This window comes from Sebastes fasciatus, chromosome 20 (assembly GCF_043250625.1).
Source record: "Sebastes fasciatus isolate fSebFas1 chromosome 20, fSebFas1.pri, whole genome shotgun sequence".
Lineage (NCBI taxonomy): Eukaryota > Metazoa > Chordata > Actinopteri > Perciformes > Sebastidae > Sebastes > Sebastes fasciatus.
In genome coordinates this window covers 27,049,014-27,067,068 of record NC_133814.1, presented here as the reverse complement: position 1 = coordinate 27,067,068, position 18,055 = coordinate 27,049,014, and the positions used below count along the sequence as shown (strand labels likewise).

The 18,055-nt window shown below is 39.2% G+C and overlaps 1 protein-coding gene across 5 annotated transcripts in view; it reads right to left on the bottom strand.

The window, feature by feature from the left end:
- Positions 1-18,055, bottom strand: part of grid1b (glutamate receptor, ionotropic, delta 1b) — a 533,969-nt gene that overhangs the window by 115,383 nt on the left and 400,531 nt on the right. For all 5 annotated transcript variants that reach the window (XR_012591834.1, XM_074619402.1, XM_074619404.1 and 2 more), the window contains exons 5-6: positions 14,668-14,721; positions 4,002-4,175 (exon numbers count right to left, since the gene is read on the bottom strand). Coding sequence is in view for 4 of the 5 variants with exons in the window: in XM_074619402.1 (XP_074475503.1) it covers positions 4,002-4,175; positions 14,668-14,721 (228 nt within the window). In the remaining variant the exon portion in view is untranslated. The remainder of the gene's footprint in view (positions 1-4,001; positions 4,176-14,667; positions 14,722-18,055) is intronic.

The following is an 18,055-nucleotide window of genomic DNA, read 5'->3' as shown; positions in this document are numbered from 1 at the left end:
ATCTATCAGGAGAGAATACAGATTAGACCTGAAACCTGTCATATCTATCATCAGTTTACACGCTCAGCTACTGACCACGGAGATGTCCAACACGTCGACAATGACAAAGTGTTTCACGCAGAAGCTGCAGTTTGTGCACGTTTTACTAATAAAGCTGAAGGGCTGAACGTATTATCATTGTTTAATCTGTTGATTATTTTATCAATAGACTCGTTGTTTGGTTTAGAAAATGTCAGAAAATATTCACATTTAAAGTTCCTGTTTGTAACTTCTTACACGTATAAATCATTGCTGGTCGGTGTCTCATGCGCGCTCGCGTGTGTCTACGCTGTTCAGACTCAGACTCCAACACAAACTCCAGTGAAACACCAAAACCTCTTGGTTGTATCTAGTGAAGCTGTTAAACAGTGTTGGCCGCGGTCGGAGGACGCGGGGGAGACCGTAGCTTTGGTCTCCAGGACCGGAGTCTCTGCTGTACTCTGCTCCTCTGCTTCTCTGCTCCTCTGCTCCTCTGCCTGCCTTCACTCACACACCGCGCTCCTTCTCTCTCTCTCTCTCCACCTCTCACGTGCATGCTGCTCACTCCACACTGCAGAAGAGTTAGTTTAGCTCTGAGAATATCTAGTGAATGTTCAGTGGACGTTTGTGCAGAAATAACTGCTGCAGCTCCTCCAGACCAACAGAGGTTTCCCGTGTCTTGTGAGGTGACGGGGCTCCGCAGAGAGAAACGTTATCGTCTCCCCCGTTCCCTCCGGCCGCGGTCGGGAGGCCGAGGCATGAAAAGCCAACACTAGGATCAGCATTGATTCATGGAGAGACCTTGGTCTGGTCAGCTAACATTACTGCCAAGCAGCTGGAATATAGAGTGATATTGTGCTTTTAGCTGACGTGTGTCTCCTCACTGTGTTGAGCGATGCTCGTTCATGTCTATGTAGAGCGAGCACAAGCGCCAGCAACAGGACGCTGACTTTAGTTGACTTAACGGACACAGGTGAAGCTGTTAACAAGACATTTAGGATTCTTACTAACAGTCCCTTTAACTGAGGTCAAGGAGAACGAGAGGAAACAGGAGAGAAGGATGAACGAGAGAGACATGAGGGGGACATTTTTAAGTACAGGTTTGTGATTTAGGGAAAGAGACAGAGAGTGATAGAAACTTAAAACTTAAACTTTAAAATGAACTTAATAGAGACAAAGAGAGGGAGGAGGATGGATGGAGAGAAACAAGAGCAGAAGGAGAGAAAAAAAACAGATGACAAAAGGGGAATAAAAGAAAAGACAAAGAATATCGATAAAGAAAGAGAAGACAGACGGGAGACGGAGATGGAGACGGAGATGGAGATGGAGAGTGTGTGTGTGACCTTGGCGTCGTCCCAGCTGTGATGTGGGACATCTTGTGAAAAACTACATCCGTCTCCACAAATGTCAAAACAAGACGTAATATTTGTCAGCGTAAATTACAGTAATTGTTCTGTTTGCTGCCGTTAAATGTCAACCACACATCACGGTGATATTTCATAACTGGGAATAGTAGTCCACATCAGTGTGTGTGTGTGTGTGTGTGTGTGTGTGTGTGTGTGTGTGCGTGTGTGTGTGTGTGTGTGTGTGTACTGTGAGCTCTCTGGATTTAAACTGGAGATTAAATGTGAACAGATTTACTGGGATGAGTCCAGTTTGACTTCATGAAACTAACTTAACACCGACTACGTTTACATGCACACTGATATCCCGCTACTATCCAGAATATGACAATGCTGTGAATGTGATGCGGGTCGTGTAAACACTGAGTTCTAGCCGACAGTTTGCAGAGATGCATGTCCAAAATAAAAGCAGGAGAAACACACCGACTGTTCAACATCATGAAAGACTTGATATCAACTGGTTTTTGCACAAATATCACAACGCCGACCTTTTCAAGAAAGTGGTTGAAGGAATGAAAGAGGGAGGCTGAGTTCACCACCGGTTCAATTAATCAGAGTGTGAACGGCTGCAGTTAAACGTAGTCAGTGACACATAAAGTCAGGAGCAAATTAGTGACTGTGTTAATACTAATACAAATATTTAATCGCAATTAATCGCAAATTAATGGCACATTTTTTATCTGCACAACAACAACACAAAACAATGACAGATATTGTCCAGAAACCCTCACAGGTACTGCATTTAGCATAAAACAATATGCTCAAATCATCTATGACTTGCCCCAAACTGCATGTGATGATCATAAAGTGGGCATGTCTGTAAAGGGGAGACTCGTGGGTACCCATAGAACCCATTTACATTCACACATCTGGAGGTCAGAGGTCAAGGGACCCCTTTGGAAATGGACATGACAGTTTTTCCTCGACAACATTTAGCTTAAGTTCGGAACGTTATTTAACCTCCTTCCTGACCAGCTAGTCTGACATGGTTGGTACCGATGGATTCATCAGGTTTTATAGTTTCATATGATACCAGTATCTTCACTCTTAAATGCAGGTAAACAGTCCGTGTGGAGAGCAGAAGAGGTGAAACACATCGGCCGAAATGCAGTCTGGGAACCCACCGTGGTTTTTAATAAGTTATTAACTCCAGTCAGGAATTTGTGTTCTGATTTTTTTACGCTCAGAATATTTAATTTGTTCATCATTTGTGTCCTTGAGTTATTAAATCCCCTTCAGTCTAAGTCGTGGAGGACAGGAAGTCCTTCACCAAAGAATATGATAAATATAACACAAACAACAACATGAACATTAATGTAGAGAATGCATCGAGTAGTTTGAATCATTCAAAGACACAAAATCAAATAATTAGAGACTACAAATGATTAAATTAAAGGAAGTTGAGTTATTTGAGGACAGGAATGAGTCATTTAAGGGGAATATTTCTCCCTTTAATGCTCCGTCCGTCCCGCGGCCTGTAGAAGGCTGTGGATGTAAACACCTTCTTGTTTTCTCTCAATCTGACTCATCCTATCTCTTCTGGAGCCTCGGGGCGTCCGTGGTGTAGCGCCCGGAGACCAACATATCACTGATACACACATCCACCAATTCATGAGCACATTCAGAGATTTTATACCGACGCTAAAGGGCGCCTTGTGCATCGGTATCACATGCCGATGGGCGTGACAAAGCGTCGGTAAGTTACTGGTGTGTCACGCTACCTGGAGTTGTGTTTATACGCTAAGTAGGGCTGTCAAAGTTAACGCAATAATAACGTATTAACACAACTTGTGATTTTTAGGTTCAGTTTTAAAGCTAGAGTGAAGATACTGGTATCATATGAAACTATAAAACCTGATGAATCCATCGGTACCAACCATGTCATACTAGCTTGTCGTGAAGGAGGTTAAATAACGCTCCAAACTTACACTAAACTTTGGCGAGGAAAAACTGCCATGTCGATTTTCAAAGGGGTCCCTTGACCTCTGACCTCCAGATATGTGAATGTGTGAGGGTTTTTGTCCAAAAGAAAGTCTGAATAATATTTTTAAAAAGTTTGAAAAAGTCGGAAATTTTTTTTTTTTTTTAAAGTTTGAAAATGTTTTGATAAATGTTCGAAAAAAAGTCTGAAAAATATTTTAAAAAAAGTTTTAAAAAAGTCTGAAAATATTTAAAAAAAGTTTGAAAAAAGTCTGAAAAATATTTTTTTTAAGTTTGAAAAAGTCGGAAAAAAAAGTCGGAAAAATATTTTAAAAAAAGTTTGAAAAAGTCGAAAAAAAAAAAATTTTTAAAGTTTGAATTTTTTTTGATAAATGTTCGAAAAAAAGTCTGAAAAATATTTTTTAAAAAGTTTGAAAAATATTTTTTAAAAAGTTTGAAAATATTTAAAAAAAAGTTTGAAAATAGTCGGAAAAATATTTTTTAAAAAGTCGGAAAAATGTTAAAAAAGAAAAAATCTGAACAGACCGGGAAAAGACTGATATATTTCCGTGAACCGTCAGAAACCTGCAGCTGAAACTCAATGATATTGATGGCAGAGAGTGAACCGCTCAGAGTTCCTGTTACTGATCAGTGTTTTACCTCCAGGTTCTGCAGGTATCCTTCCTGCGGGTCACACAGCAGAGAGGAGATCCGGTGGTTGTGTCTCATGCAGCGGGTGCTGCTGTCCCGCCACAAGGGGAAGATCTGCCGGATCACCGTCATGCGCCCCAGTGCACTGTGGGTAAGCTCCAGGATCTCCGTGTCGCTGATTTCCTGCAGGAGGAGGCGGGACAAAGTGAAGAAGGAGACGTTATTGACCCGTCCGTCTGCATATTAACGAGAGGAGGATGACTGAACTCCCGAGAGGAGGAGGAGGATGATCGCAGCAGACGTCCTGTGAGGAACGGGTGAATATTTCATCCTGAGTAACGTCTGATCAACTAAATTATGTTTACTTCTTCCACCAAATTAATGAAGAGCAGCGATCAGACACATCCAGACTGATGACAGACAGGACGACTCAGAGGCCGCTGAATCGCTGCCTTTAATTGATGAACATAAGAAACCCAATTATTTCCTGTGAGGTGTAATTATAGATAACCTCAATCTACCGCTAAAAGCATAAACAACATATGAATAATATTAGTTTTATAACACCAAATAATAATTAAACAAGAGTGTCATCTAATGACTCGTTTGTTTGTTTTCTTTAGGTCTGTAGAAAAAGTCAACTTCCTGCCGTCCAATTAAAACTGAGCCGGGGTTTGTGAACCAGAGTCATCCGAATCAGATCCGCAGCTCATTTACTGGAGACTTTCTGAAAACATGTCATTCTCTCAGGTTAAAGGCTTTAAAGAAGTCAAAACAAAGGTTGATTCCAGGTCCTGTAATTGCCGTCAAGACATTAAGAATCTGTCTGCGGTGTTTGTTGAGGATGGATTTACTTTGTCTGGAGTTCAATCTGTGAGCATCAGTCCACTTACACCGTGATTCCAGATGTGCCTCCTCTACAACCCAGTTTGAATAATAGATTTCTGACCTTTAAAAGTGTATCTAAAAACACTGACCTTTATAGGCTATATAATACCTTTTATAATACCTACAGACTGGATATGAAGTCAGTAATTCAGCTGCACTTTGTTCACTGTTTGAATCAAATCCTGGGTTTGAGGTTTTGTTGAGACGCGACCACACACAGGTTGGATGAAACACTGAAGACGGACAGCTTTGGTTTGACTTCACAGTGTTGTTCTGGGCTTCAGAAGACTCAGCTGTGCTGCCGGGACTCGATGGGAGACGATCAATATTCAAACTGCTTTCTGGCACTTCTCAAACACAAATTGGAGGCAGACGCGGAGCTGAAATGGATGTGATATTACAGGTAATGACCTGCATTCAGGCGACAGGCGAGACTCGAGAGCGAATGGGATGTTGAGCCGAGGATCATGGGAATCGCTGAAGGAATGGGATAAGAGGTTTGGACGACGGGGCGTAATGTAACCTTCAGGAACAGGTAATGATGTTAGGAGAGATGGGAACAGTTTACTGCAGCTTATTGAGAAGCAATGAGGCTTCAGATTTTAGAAAACACGGCGGGTTGAGCTGTTCATCATAAACGTGCTGTTAGACAGTCGGAGTCTATCGATGCTCGTGGCTCATCACAGAAAACACAACTGTTGGACTAGATGGATTAAAGATGCAGAAACGGCTTCGTTTTTCCTACGTTCATCACCACGGCAACCAGTTTGCATCGTTTTTCAACCCAGGTTATATGAATTTATTGTTTATCAGACCACAAATGAGACCAGAATCATCTCAACACACCGACTCTCTCTTTCACCGTCTCCTCCTGGCGAGGCGGCCGTCTGGCTGCTGCTGCACTGAAGAGCCGCACCGCCGCACGCCGCCCACAGCGCACCGGAGGACGGATAGACGTGTTGCCAAGGTTACCGCCGTTTGAAATGCAGTTTCGGGGATATTTTAGAGGTTCACCGTCCACCAGCACCAGCCGCTCTCTCTCCTCAGCTCCAGCACCGACACCGCACCGGGCTGCACTGAGATCCGTTTATTTCTCTAACAAGACTTTGCTCTGGTTTTCTTTTTGTGCTCCCGTCGTTCGGACCTGTTTGAGGCCTGCAAACCTTCGGTATCGGCTGCTTTCTGTTAATTTATCTCCAGCAGGAGGAGACGGTAAAGAAGAGAGCGAGTGAGAGAGACGGTCAGTGTGTTGTGTTTATTCAGCCGGTGGGATTTCCTGTATCGACTACGTTGATTTCACCCGTTCTCCGCACACACAAATGCCGTTGTGAAAATAAACACTAAACTAAGGTGGAGGAAACTAAAGAATAAAATGAAAACCCTCAGTTAGCTGATGCAACAAGTTGGGCAAGCTAACTATACTTAACTAGCTCACTAACTAACTAGAGAGACAAACAGACAGATAAACAGATTAATCGGTTTGATGCTGTTCAGACTTAAACAAGCATGAGAGCGTCTGCAACTTGGAGGATGACCTTTGACCTGCAGCATCTACTTTCGTCATGTCATATTCCCATTTAACCAACAACCTTTTAACTTTGAGCACAATTGTTTTTGCATTTATTTTCATAAATTAATTTTTTCATTTTGTATTTATTTTATATTTATTTTAAATGTATGTATTTTTATTTATTTATTTTTATATTTATTTTAAATGTATGCATTTTTATTTATTTATTTTTATATTTATTTTATATTTATTTTATTTATTTATTTTATATTTATTTTAAATGTATGTATTTTTATTTATTTATTTTTATTTATTTATTTATTTTTATATTTATTTTATATTTATTTTAAATGTATGTATTTTTATATTTATTTTAAATGTATGTATTTTTATTTATTTATTTTTATATTTATTTTAAATGTATGTATTTTTATTTATTTATTTTTATTTATTTATTTATTTTTATATTTATTTTATATTTATTTTAAATGTATGTATTTTTATTTATTTATTTCCCCAAATGTATTCTTTTCTTTTGAACGGAAATGCACATCCTGTAAATACGTGTTTGGATTCAGCATTAACAGTCAGCCTCTTCTGTTGTAGCTGATATTATGACAGATATGTGTAACATCAGAAACAGCTCTCTCTCTCTCTCTCTCTCAAGGGTAGAACTAATAGGATGTGAGTTACATTCATTTGGGCGGCCGTCGAGACAATCACAGACCTTGTTAGAATAAAAATAACCTGAACTAGTTGGCTGCCTCTGTGCAATCTATGAAAACATAATTCACGGCCACATCAGGAGCAGCATTATTCAATCTGCTGCTCTTTATTTTAATAAATGAGATGAACTCACAGTTTGGAGTTCATTTATTATCAGCGTGATTATTTTTCAAACAGACTTCTATCTACTAATCCACCCTGCCAGAGCAGCTCCCTGCTCTCATTACCTGCAGTCTAACAAGCCATCAGTCTGGTCTGCTTGTGTGTGTGAAGGTGATGAAGAGAGGTGAGGAAGAGGAAGAGGAAACAAGGCTCCGATGGATTCAGCTGGTCGATATACAGACGGACGGTTTAACAGCGACTGGAATGTCGCTCTTGTTCACAAAGCGTCTGATTTGCATTTCAAAGAGAGTTGTTCTGGTGTCGTTAACGGTTAGAGTCCGCTCTCGTCTCATCTACACCGACTCCTGGTGTCTAGAAGGTGCTTCAGGTAATTAGCTTTTCTTTAACATTAAAATACGACCTTAACAAACCGATGGATAACAATGACGAGAACAGTGTGTGACAAGCTCGTAGAGGGCCCTTTCTTTGTCCTTTCTTTTGTTTTTGTGTGGGGGTAATTTCCTGGTCGACAGGTCTTTGAATGCACCACGGAGACATTTAACACAATTTAAATAATCCAAGGTTCATAATTAATATTAAAGACAGACTAACTATAATCTTTAGTGTCTCTGGTGACCTCTTAAAGTAAAGCAACATCTTCATCTGTTACTGAAATATCTCAACAACTGTTGGATGGATTAACACAATATTTGGTACGCCCATCTGTGATGTCCAGCGGAGGAATCCCACTGACTTTGGTGATCCTCTGATTTCTGCTCTAGCGTCACCGTCCTACTAGTATCCTCATATTCTTGAATTGTTTTGTGACTCCAACATTCAGCTACTTCTTGTGAATCCATAAAGTCATTTAAAGTCAGGATGCACTCTGGCACGTTTCAACGTCATAGCAGGATTAACAATAGCATGTTTTGTTGCTAACATTTATGTCTTTGTGTCTTTAAATCTGCAGAACGTTTTGGGCGTCATTGGGAAAAATGCATGTACTACTGTCAGGACTGTTTTATAAAAATGACTTTTTTTAAAAATCATATTTGCTTCAATCTCGCCGACTGCAGCTTTAGCTTCAGGAAAGTTAAATCAGGAATATAACTTCAGACATCAGACGCAGTCACCTCAGTCTGTTCCCACTATTCAATCTGACGTCACAATATTTGAACCAGTTATTTAGTTGATTTTTAAAACCCTTCATAACTGCTTTCACGTCATCAAAAAATATAAACCTGCTTAAAAAAATAAATCATACTGGAACCTATAACTGCCAAAGCTTTTATGAATAAAATGCTTCTATATCTGTTCTGTTACTTTCAGTTTTCAGGTTGCACTTCACACGTTTCAGACGGGACAAATTAAAACAGAACCTGGTGAAGACGTGATGCTTTTATTTTGTAAATGTGGCGAGCAGCTTCAGTGTAGATTTCCGTACTAGCCAACCCTCCCCATTATCTCAACCTGTTTCTGGAACTATACAACATATATAAGCTCTTCTGTTCCAGCCGGACAATAATAGAGCTACACCAAAAAGAAGTTTCCCGGCAGAAGAGAGCAGTCTATACTCGCGACACAGCGCAGTTTGAGCTCATGTTTTAGCTGCGCTCGCCACAGCATGCGGCGCCCAAAGTTGGGCTTTGCTTAACGACGCGAAAAGCCGTCTTGGCACGGCGCATGCCGTTAGAAATAATGTGTTTCAGAGCCCAGTGGTGGCGTTGTCACGTTGTGTCTTAAAGGACCTTCAGTGAGTGACAGAAGGAGAGAGAACTAAGAGAAAGAAATACTCAAGCAGGAGCAGAGATGAATAAAAATGGATGAATATTAGTTTATAGAGATTCAAACAAGAAGCTGACAGCGGCGGCTTCACAGCCTCGCTCTAACCACCAGGCTTCACTGCCTCCCACTGAGCGTCTCCTCTGGTTAATTACTGTCCTCACCTCTCTCTCATCACTGTATCACTACCACTCTTTGTTCTCTCTCTCTCTCTCTCTCCAGGTCGGTTTAATTGGCGTCAGCGGTGTCGTCTGGTCGTGGTTGTTTGTGTTAGCAGCAGCAGGTGAAAGGGACGGTCTCCTCCGAGCAGCTGACAACATGCCTGACTTTGTAATATACTGCCAACCAGCTCTGCCTAAACTCACTGTGGCTGTCTGAGCTCAACTACAAACACCATCTGGAGAGAAAGGCTCCATGTTGACCAAAACATTTGAGCTTAATGTCTTTCTCTTTCATTTTACCATGAAGCAGAACCCCTTTCTGGAGCCACGAACAACTCAAAGTACAATAAAACCAAACACTATGATGGTGCTGTTGGCGCTACGCGAGACACTACAGGCAAACACATAAGAGTTTTTAAAATGTTCAATTTAAAAATTGTAGGCTATGCTGTTCCAATATGGAGGACGGAACCTGCCAATATAAAAAAAATAAATGCAAAAATAAATACATTACTTGTTTCTGTTTTAATTTTCTTCTTTATTTATTTTTATATTAATTCCCTTATTTATTTATTTACTTCTCTTTAATTTTCCCTTTTATTTATTTATGTATTTAGTTTTATTATTTCATTTATTTTATTATTTATGTATGTATTTTTCCATATATTTTTGTATTTATTTGTTTATTTTTGAATTTATTTTTGAATGTATTTATTTATTTATGTACTTAAGCATTTATTTATTTAGTTTTATTTTTTAAATGTATTTATTTCAAATTTATTTTTTATTTATGTATCTATTTTTGCATGTTTTTTGTATTTTTGTATTTATTTTTAAAATATATTTATTTATGTATTCAAGCATTCATTTATTTATTTATGCACAATTTTCCCTTGGCATTGCACCCCTTAATTATTCCCCCCAAACTTATTTATTTCTGTATTATTTTCTTTTTACATTTCTTTAAAGAAATTTATAAATAAAAACATACATTTAAAAATAAATAAATGCAGAAAAAAAACTGAAAGTCTACATATATGTTAAAAATACTCCACAGTGCATCTTTAACATATCAGAGGACTCCAGTGATTCCATAAGCTGTGGATGGAGGGAGCAGAGAGGACTGACAGGAGACAGAGGAAGCAGAAGGAAATGGATTCAGCTCGTCTATGGTCTCTCTACCTGTCGACAGGACACCTGACACCTCGGCTCACCTCGACGCAGCGCGGCGCCATCCAGGACTAGAAACAACCTCTGTTAGCTGTCTGAGCTCCGTGACACGCTACACACAGACGCTGCTAAATCCTCGGAGGAGCGAGGGAGGACGGGCGGGACGAGGATCAGGACGGGAGAGGGTATTTAAGGAGAATGTGAGCAGGTTTGGAGGCTGACAGGCTGTCTGGTTCACCGGCTGAACCACACAGGATGTCACCTGGAGGAGGAAGAGAGGGAGGGAGACGCCGGTTTTTTAATTTACCATCTTTTACTATAACAGAAAGCATCAAATGCTGATGTTTGAGACACTGGAGGCAGGAAATGCTGTTTTGATTGAAATACGACTCAAATAATAATAAACGTGTTAAGAGGAATTTCCCCTGCGGGGATAATGATTGGCTCAACAGCGATAATAATATCCATTATTATTATTATTATATATTTATTTTATTTATCCTGATTTTAGTGCTATATGAATAAGCTTGACTGTTAGGCTATTTAAGGGAGATATTTAAGTTACGTTAAAGGGACTGTTAGTAAGAATCATAATGTCTTGTTAACAGCTTCACCTGTATCCGTTAAGTCAACTAAAGTCAGCGTCCTGTTGCTGGCGCTTGTGCTCGCTCTACATAGACATGAAGGAGCATCGCTCAACACAGTGAGGAGACACACGTCAGCTAAAAGCACAATATCACTCTATATTTCAGCTGCTTGGCAGTAATGTTAGCTGACCAGACCAAGGTCTCTCCATGAATCAATGCTGATCCTAGTGTTGGCTTTTCCTGCCTCAGCCTCCCGACCGCGGCCGGAGGGAACGGGGGAGACGATAACGTTTCTCTCTGCGGAGCCCCGTCACTTCACAAGACACGGGAAACCTCTGTTGGTCTGGAGGAGCTGCAGCAGTTATTTCTGCACAAACGTCCACTGAACATTCACTAGATATTCTCAGAGCTAAACTAACTCTTCTGCAGTGTGGAGTGAGCAGCATGCACGTGAGAGGTGGAGAGAGAGAGAGAGAAGGAGCGCGGTGTGTGAGTGAAGGCAGACAGAGGAGCAGAGGAGCAGAGACTCCGGTCCTGGAGACCAAAGCTACGGTCTCCCCCGCGTCCTCCGACCGCGGCCAACACTGTTTAACAGCTTCACTAGATACAACCAAGAGGTTTTGGTGCTTCACTGTAGTTTGTGTTGGAGTCTGAGTCTGAACAGCGGAGACACACGCGAGCGTGCATGGGTCACCGACCCGGATTGATTTATACGTATAAGAAGTTACAAACAGGACCTTTAAGTCCGGTTCAGCCAATGAAACATCGTCATCAGAATGGTTTTGCACCAGAAAAAGCCTGAAGGTGTTCTGCATAGTTTTGTCCATGAACTAATAATGTCCCCACAATGTTTGTTGACAAAATTATCCTTAAGTTGGAAGGAAGGAAGGAAGAAGAGAAGGTAGGAGGTAGGAGGTAGGAGGTAGGAAAGGAAGCGGTGATATAGTTGAATAATTCTGAATGATTGAAACACTCTTCCTTCAGCGGGTACGAGATGTTACACTAACGCTCACATTTCACATCCTGAAACGGAAACCGGCCACATTTATCAAAAAAAAAGAGCCGATCATAAACACCGTTTATCGTGCCAAAAAACAGACGCTGGCTGGCGAACGAGCGACTCCGGGGACCCTGAACACCGCTTCACTCTTTCTGGTTAATTAAAAACTCAGAGTGTAATTAGTTAAATGATGACTTTGAAACAAAGCAGTGGAATTTAAGTGGATTAGGAGGTTGGCACCAAGCTGGGAGGTAAAAACAAACGGGCTGAAGAAGATCTGGCACCGAGAGCGAGCGGGGAGGTTTTTTGTATTCAGCCTGCAGCAGATGACGGCTCCCCTCCGTCTCCTCGCTGAATGATGCTGTTAACACTGTTGTCAGCTCAGTTAATTGGCTGGGAAGATGCCTGGATAGTGATACTGGAAACAGAGCGAGGAATTAAAATGATTTGAAACAAAAAAATAAGAAATGACTTGGCCCGAGCTGAGGAGTCAGTCTGAGGAGTCGGTCTGCGTCGCTCCGGAGACGTCAGTATTTTGGGATTTAACACAGTCCCAGCTGTGGCGGAGGCTGCTGTCATTTTCTCTTTTCACCCCCACTCATTTCAATTTGACTTCCAGCGGGGAGAGTCGTGGCTGTTTTTATTCAAAGTCCCCGTGCAGCCTTTGTCCTCCGCTCTGCTTCAAAAAATAATTAATGCAGTTATGTCTTTATAACAGGAAGTTGTAACCTTGAGTTCAGCGTGTTTTGTTTTGCGTGCCGTGACCTCGTCGGGGTTTAAAGAGAGAGATTTAGAGTCGCACCATTAACTGTGTAGTTTGTTTGATTTGAGGAGCGACAACATTTGAACTCTGTAAGCAGTAAAATAAAAAGCCTGAAGGTGCCTGAAAGTGTCTCCGTCACGTTGTCGGTGAGGTTTATCAGGAGTCGAGAGAGGGCCTTCGTAAAACAAACAAAAGGTCGTGGCTACGGGAGACGAGCACACGACAAACCTCGGATCCGGCACGATGACAAGTTGACAAAAATGTGAGGAGAAAAACCTCTTTAAAGTTGAGTTTTTGGTTCACTAGGTTGACTTGTCAAAGGGGCAGTTAACCATTTAATGTCCTCACAAAGAAGAAAAGCAATGGAAACATCTTTGCATTTTTTATCTCCTCGAGGAAACAATAACAACAATCAATGCTTTTGTTTTAAACAGATCCCAGAGTTTGTTTTAATATAGGCCTCTAAGTTTTAATAGATATCACTACTTATATTAAGACTGTTATTTTGTTGTATTACAAGTTTTCTGAAATGTTGTGTTTAAATATGCAAATGAGGCGTTATCTGACCGTAACTGTTGGTGAAATTTAGGAGAAAATCTACTGACTCATAGCATAGAACTGTGTGTCAAGTTGTTCTAGTCATGAATCAGAAATAAACATGAATTAGTTCAAATAAACTGAGTGTATAAGAGCTTATAACACTATGATGGGAAGGGGAGACTCGTGGGTACCCATAGAACCCATTTACATTCACTGATCTGGAGGTCAGAGGTCAAGGGACCCCTTTGAAAATGGACATGACAGTTTTTCCTCGCCAAAATTTAACCTAACTTTGGAGTGTCTTTTAACTTCCTTCTCATCAGCTAGTATGACATGGTTGGTACCGATGGATTCATCAGGTTTTATGGTTTCATAGGATACCAGTATCGGACTTTTCTTTTGCCTTCCTTTCGGACATTTTTTTTAACTTTTTTTCAAACATTTGTCAGACTTTTTTTTTTACTTTTTTAAAAAAAAATTTAGACTTTTTTTGAATATTTGTCAGACTTTTTTTTTAAAACTTTTTTTTCAAAAATTTTTGGAAATTTTTCCACTATTTTTAAGATTTATTTTACTTTTTGTTGGACATAAACCCTCACACATTCACATATCTTCAGGTCAGAGGTCAAGGGACCCCTTTGAAAATGGCCATGACAGTTTTTCCTCGCCAAAATGAAGTGTAAGTTTGGAGCGTTACTTAACCTCCTTCATGACAAGCTAGTCTGACATGGTTGGTACCGATGGATTCATCAGGTTTTCTAGTTTACTATGATACCAGGATCTTCACCTTAGCTTTAAAATTGAGCCGCTACAATCTAAAAATGACAAGTTGCGTTAATGCTTTAAAGAAATTAGTGGCGTTAAAATGAATTTGTAACGTTACCTTTGACAGCCCTAGTCTTTAATAATAATCAGATCACTAAAATGTGACTATAGATTTCTATTTTTGTGAAAAGAGTAAGTCCCAGAAGATCCCAGCGTCTCCCTCCCTCTCTTCCTCCTCCAGGTGACATCCTGTGAACCAGACAGCCTGTCAGCCTCCAAACCTATCTTCGTATCTTCTACGTATCTTCTCTCTAGCTTTAAAACTGATCCCGGTAGCAAATTGCTTTAATGCGTTAAAGAAATTAGTGGCGTTAAAACGCGTTATTATTGATGGCTTTAATTAAGACAATTATATTTTGTATTACAAGTTTTCTGATATGTTATGTTTAAATATGCAAATGAGGCGTTATCTGATGGAAACTTTTGGAGAAATCTACAGATGCAAAATAGTAAAATAAATGTTTTCTCTCCACTAGTCTGAAAGAAGACGTGTTATGGAAGCAAAATAGCCCAAAATCTGTAAATGTACCAGCTCTTACCTGGAGTGTCTGGCCTTAAATAACAGAGACAACCAACTATGTGTTAGACAGAGTTCAGTGTGACGTGTTCTGAGCGTCTTACCTCATTCACAAACACCCAGTGACTGTCTTTGGAGGCCAGATTAGTTTCCACCGCCTGCAGACACACAGAGAGAAACAGAGAGAGATAAAGGGTTAATCATTTATTCTCACACTGATCTGCAGAGATTGGCTGAGATCTTCCAGCGTGTCCTCGATCACGGAGGAGCAGCCGCTTCGTGTCCCCGTTCGGTCCGATCGCCGTGCGTCGGTTTGAAAAGTTCACCCACTAAGCCGCTCTGCTGTTTCCACCACGTCCTCTCGTCCTGCCAGAATGACGAGCAACAAAAAGCTTTTCTGTGAGAGCAGAGCGAGCGGTTTGCACTTTTATCAAAGCGCCCGGGGGGGCTCGTCTGGTCCTCTGCCACCGTGTGATAATCCTAATAGCATGCAGCATCCTGCAGATGATAGGCGACATGCAGCTGATAGCACAGAGCGGAGCAGAGCTTAGCACTGGAGAGAACTGCTCTGGGTCACCCTGCACCGAGCGCCAACGCTCACTAAACACTTTGGATTTTACACACAGACAATAACGTCAACACTTCACTTCAATGGGAAGTTAAACTATGAATTATGATCTATGATATAAAACAATTAGATTACTCCTTTACTTAAATGGAGAGTTTAACATTTTGGTAAATATGCTGCTTATTCACTTTCTATTCCAGAGTTAGATGAGAAGATCACTCTCACGTCTGAGTGTTAAATATGGAGCTAGAACCAGGAGGCTATTAGCCTAGCTTAGCATAAAGACTGGAAGCGGTAGGAAACAGCTAGCCTGCTTCTCTTCACAGGTTAAAAACATGAAGTCACAGGATAGAGCTTCCTGTAAAACCACTAAATATTAAAGTGTTTTAATGTTAGGAATTATGAAGTATTTATATATGTATATCTATATACATATACTGTATATACATATATACAGCTCATCCTGATATCTGGGTCAAATGTAATCAATCTAGACTCCTATGAATGTTGAATAACACTAGTGATGTTGCGTGTTGTGCAGAGGCTTCGGAGCGCGTTTTCCGCAATGCGCGTATGAGGCTTGTATTGTTTTAGACCGATGACGTCACACTTAAGATGCATTACTCACAAAACACAATTACAGTTTATTATAAATGTATCTTATATACTCATGATATACTTACTAGAAAATAGACATGATATGATATTTATATAGATATAAATGGATTACATGGTAATATATTGTTTATAGTCATTCCCAACAGCCTCTACTGGCTCTAAATACAGAATAGCACACATCACATCTGCCTGTTTGACACTCTTTGACCACCGGGTGGTTTCATGCATATGAAGATGAGAGAAATGAAATGAACCCTTTAACGAACCAATTTGCTGAAAAGCTTCCTGAAGCTTCAGCTCCACATCACTACAGACTGGTGAACCTGCGGTGGGCATGTTGGGACACATCCCACACTAACACTAGCATGTTTATCAAACAGTTAGTTTAGCATGCTCACCTGCTGACAGGAAGTCATTTCATCATTCACATTCTCCATAGAATAACCTCCACTTCATTACTCCATTACTTCATTACTCCATTACTTCATTACTCCATTACTTCATTACTCCATTACTTCATTACTTCATTACTCCATTACTTCATTACTCCATTACTCCATTACTCCATTACTCCATTACTTCATTACTTCATTACTCCATTACTTCATTACTCCATTACTCCATTACTCCATTACTCCATTACTCCATTACTTCATTACTCCATTACTCCATTACTCCATTACTTCATTACTCCATTACTCCATTACTCCATTACTTCATTACTCCATTACTCCATTACTCCATTACTTCATTACTTCATTGCTCCATTGAAATGAATTCCTAGTTTCACTTTGATTGAGGAGATGTTTGCTGGTCCCTTAGCTTCCAATGGGCTAAGCTGGAGGGGAATCGGATCGTACCATGTTGAGCAGAGCACAGAGGGGCGGTTTAATTGTTTCTTCTTCTCTCTCTTTTCTTTTTTAAGCACCCAAAATTATCTATACTGTTAATATTTTTGTGTTAGTACAATTCAAATTATAATTTAGAAATACTTTTGTTATTTTCATATAGAAATATTATTTAATTGTCTTAATTGATTAATTGGTTGGTCTGTAGGAGGAGCTTCTTGGTTAGTTGGTTCAGTCCAGGTGCAGAAGTGGTGGAAAGTAACTAAGTACATTTATTCAAGTACTGTACATAAGTACAATTCTGAGGTTCTTTATGTGAGTATTTCCATTTTATGCTGCTTTATACTTTTACTCCATCTTAAAGGTAATTAGGATGTTACAGTTCATCTTATATATATATATATATATATATATATATATATATATATATATATATTTATAAGAATAAGAATAAAGAAATATAAGAAAATAGAAATAAAGGAGATAAAATATGTTGCATCAAACAGATTAATACATAATCAAATAATTGAGTGTAAATATTTTTTTTAATTCTTTGTGTTTAGAATATGTTATTACTGAACGTAAAACAACAATTATAATAAAAATAATAATAATAATAATGATATTAATAAAAATAATATAATAATAGTAATAATAATAATAATAATAATGATAGCAATGATAATAATAATAATAATAATAATAATAAAAATAATGATGATAATAATAATAATGATAATAATAATAATAAAAATAATAATAATAATAATAATGATATTAATAATAATAAAATAAAATAATAATAGTAATAATACTACTACTAATACTACTAATAATAATAATAATAATAGTAATGATGATAATAATAATAATAATAATAATAATAACAATAATAATAATAATAAAATAATATTAATAATTTATAAAGTGCCTTTCAGAACCAGAGTTACAAGGTGCTTTCCAAAAAAAATTATAAGAACATCATGCACATAAAATGCAGGGATGCAAACCCTGAATGTTAAAAATGTCAAAGAACAACAACATTAAAATAATTTTTTAAAAAGAAATACCCGTCTGTCCAGGTGGGATTTTAAAAGCTTTTTTTTTTAAACAACCTCTAAACCACGCGTACTGTACCTCCAATCAGACAGTTCATTCAGATCCTCAGTGATCAGGTTAACCTACAGTACAGTTACGACCACAGCTCTCACAACTCACTTCACATGGAGATATTACACCCGTCAGCCTGACCTTTACTGGGCCCAGACGGACGCTAGGTATTATAACACACACACACACACACACACACACACACACACACACACACACACACACAGAGACAGCAGGCAGACCTTTAATAGTTCATGTTATTTTAAATAAGGTAATAAAACACAACGCCTGTCTTGCAGTTCATTCTGGTTTATTTTCTGCTACTGTGGGCACAGAAATTGGTTTTTA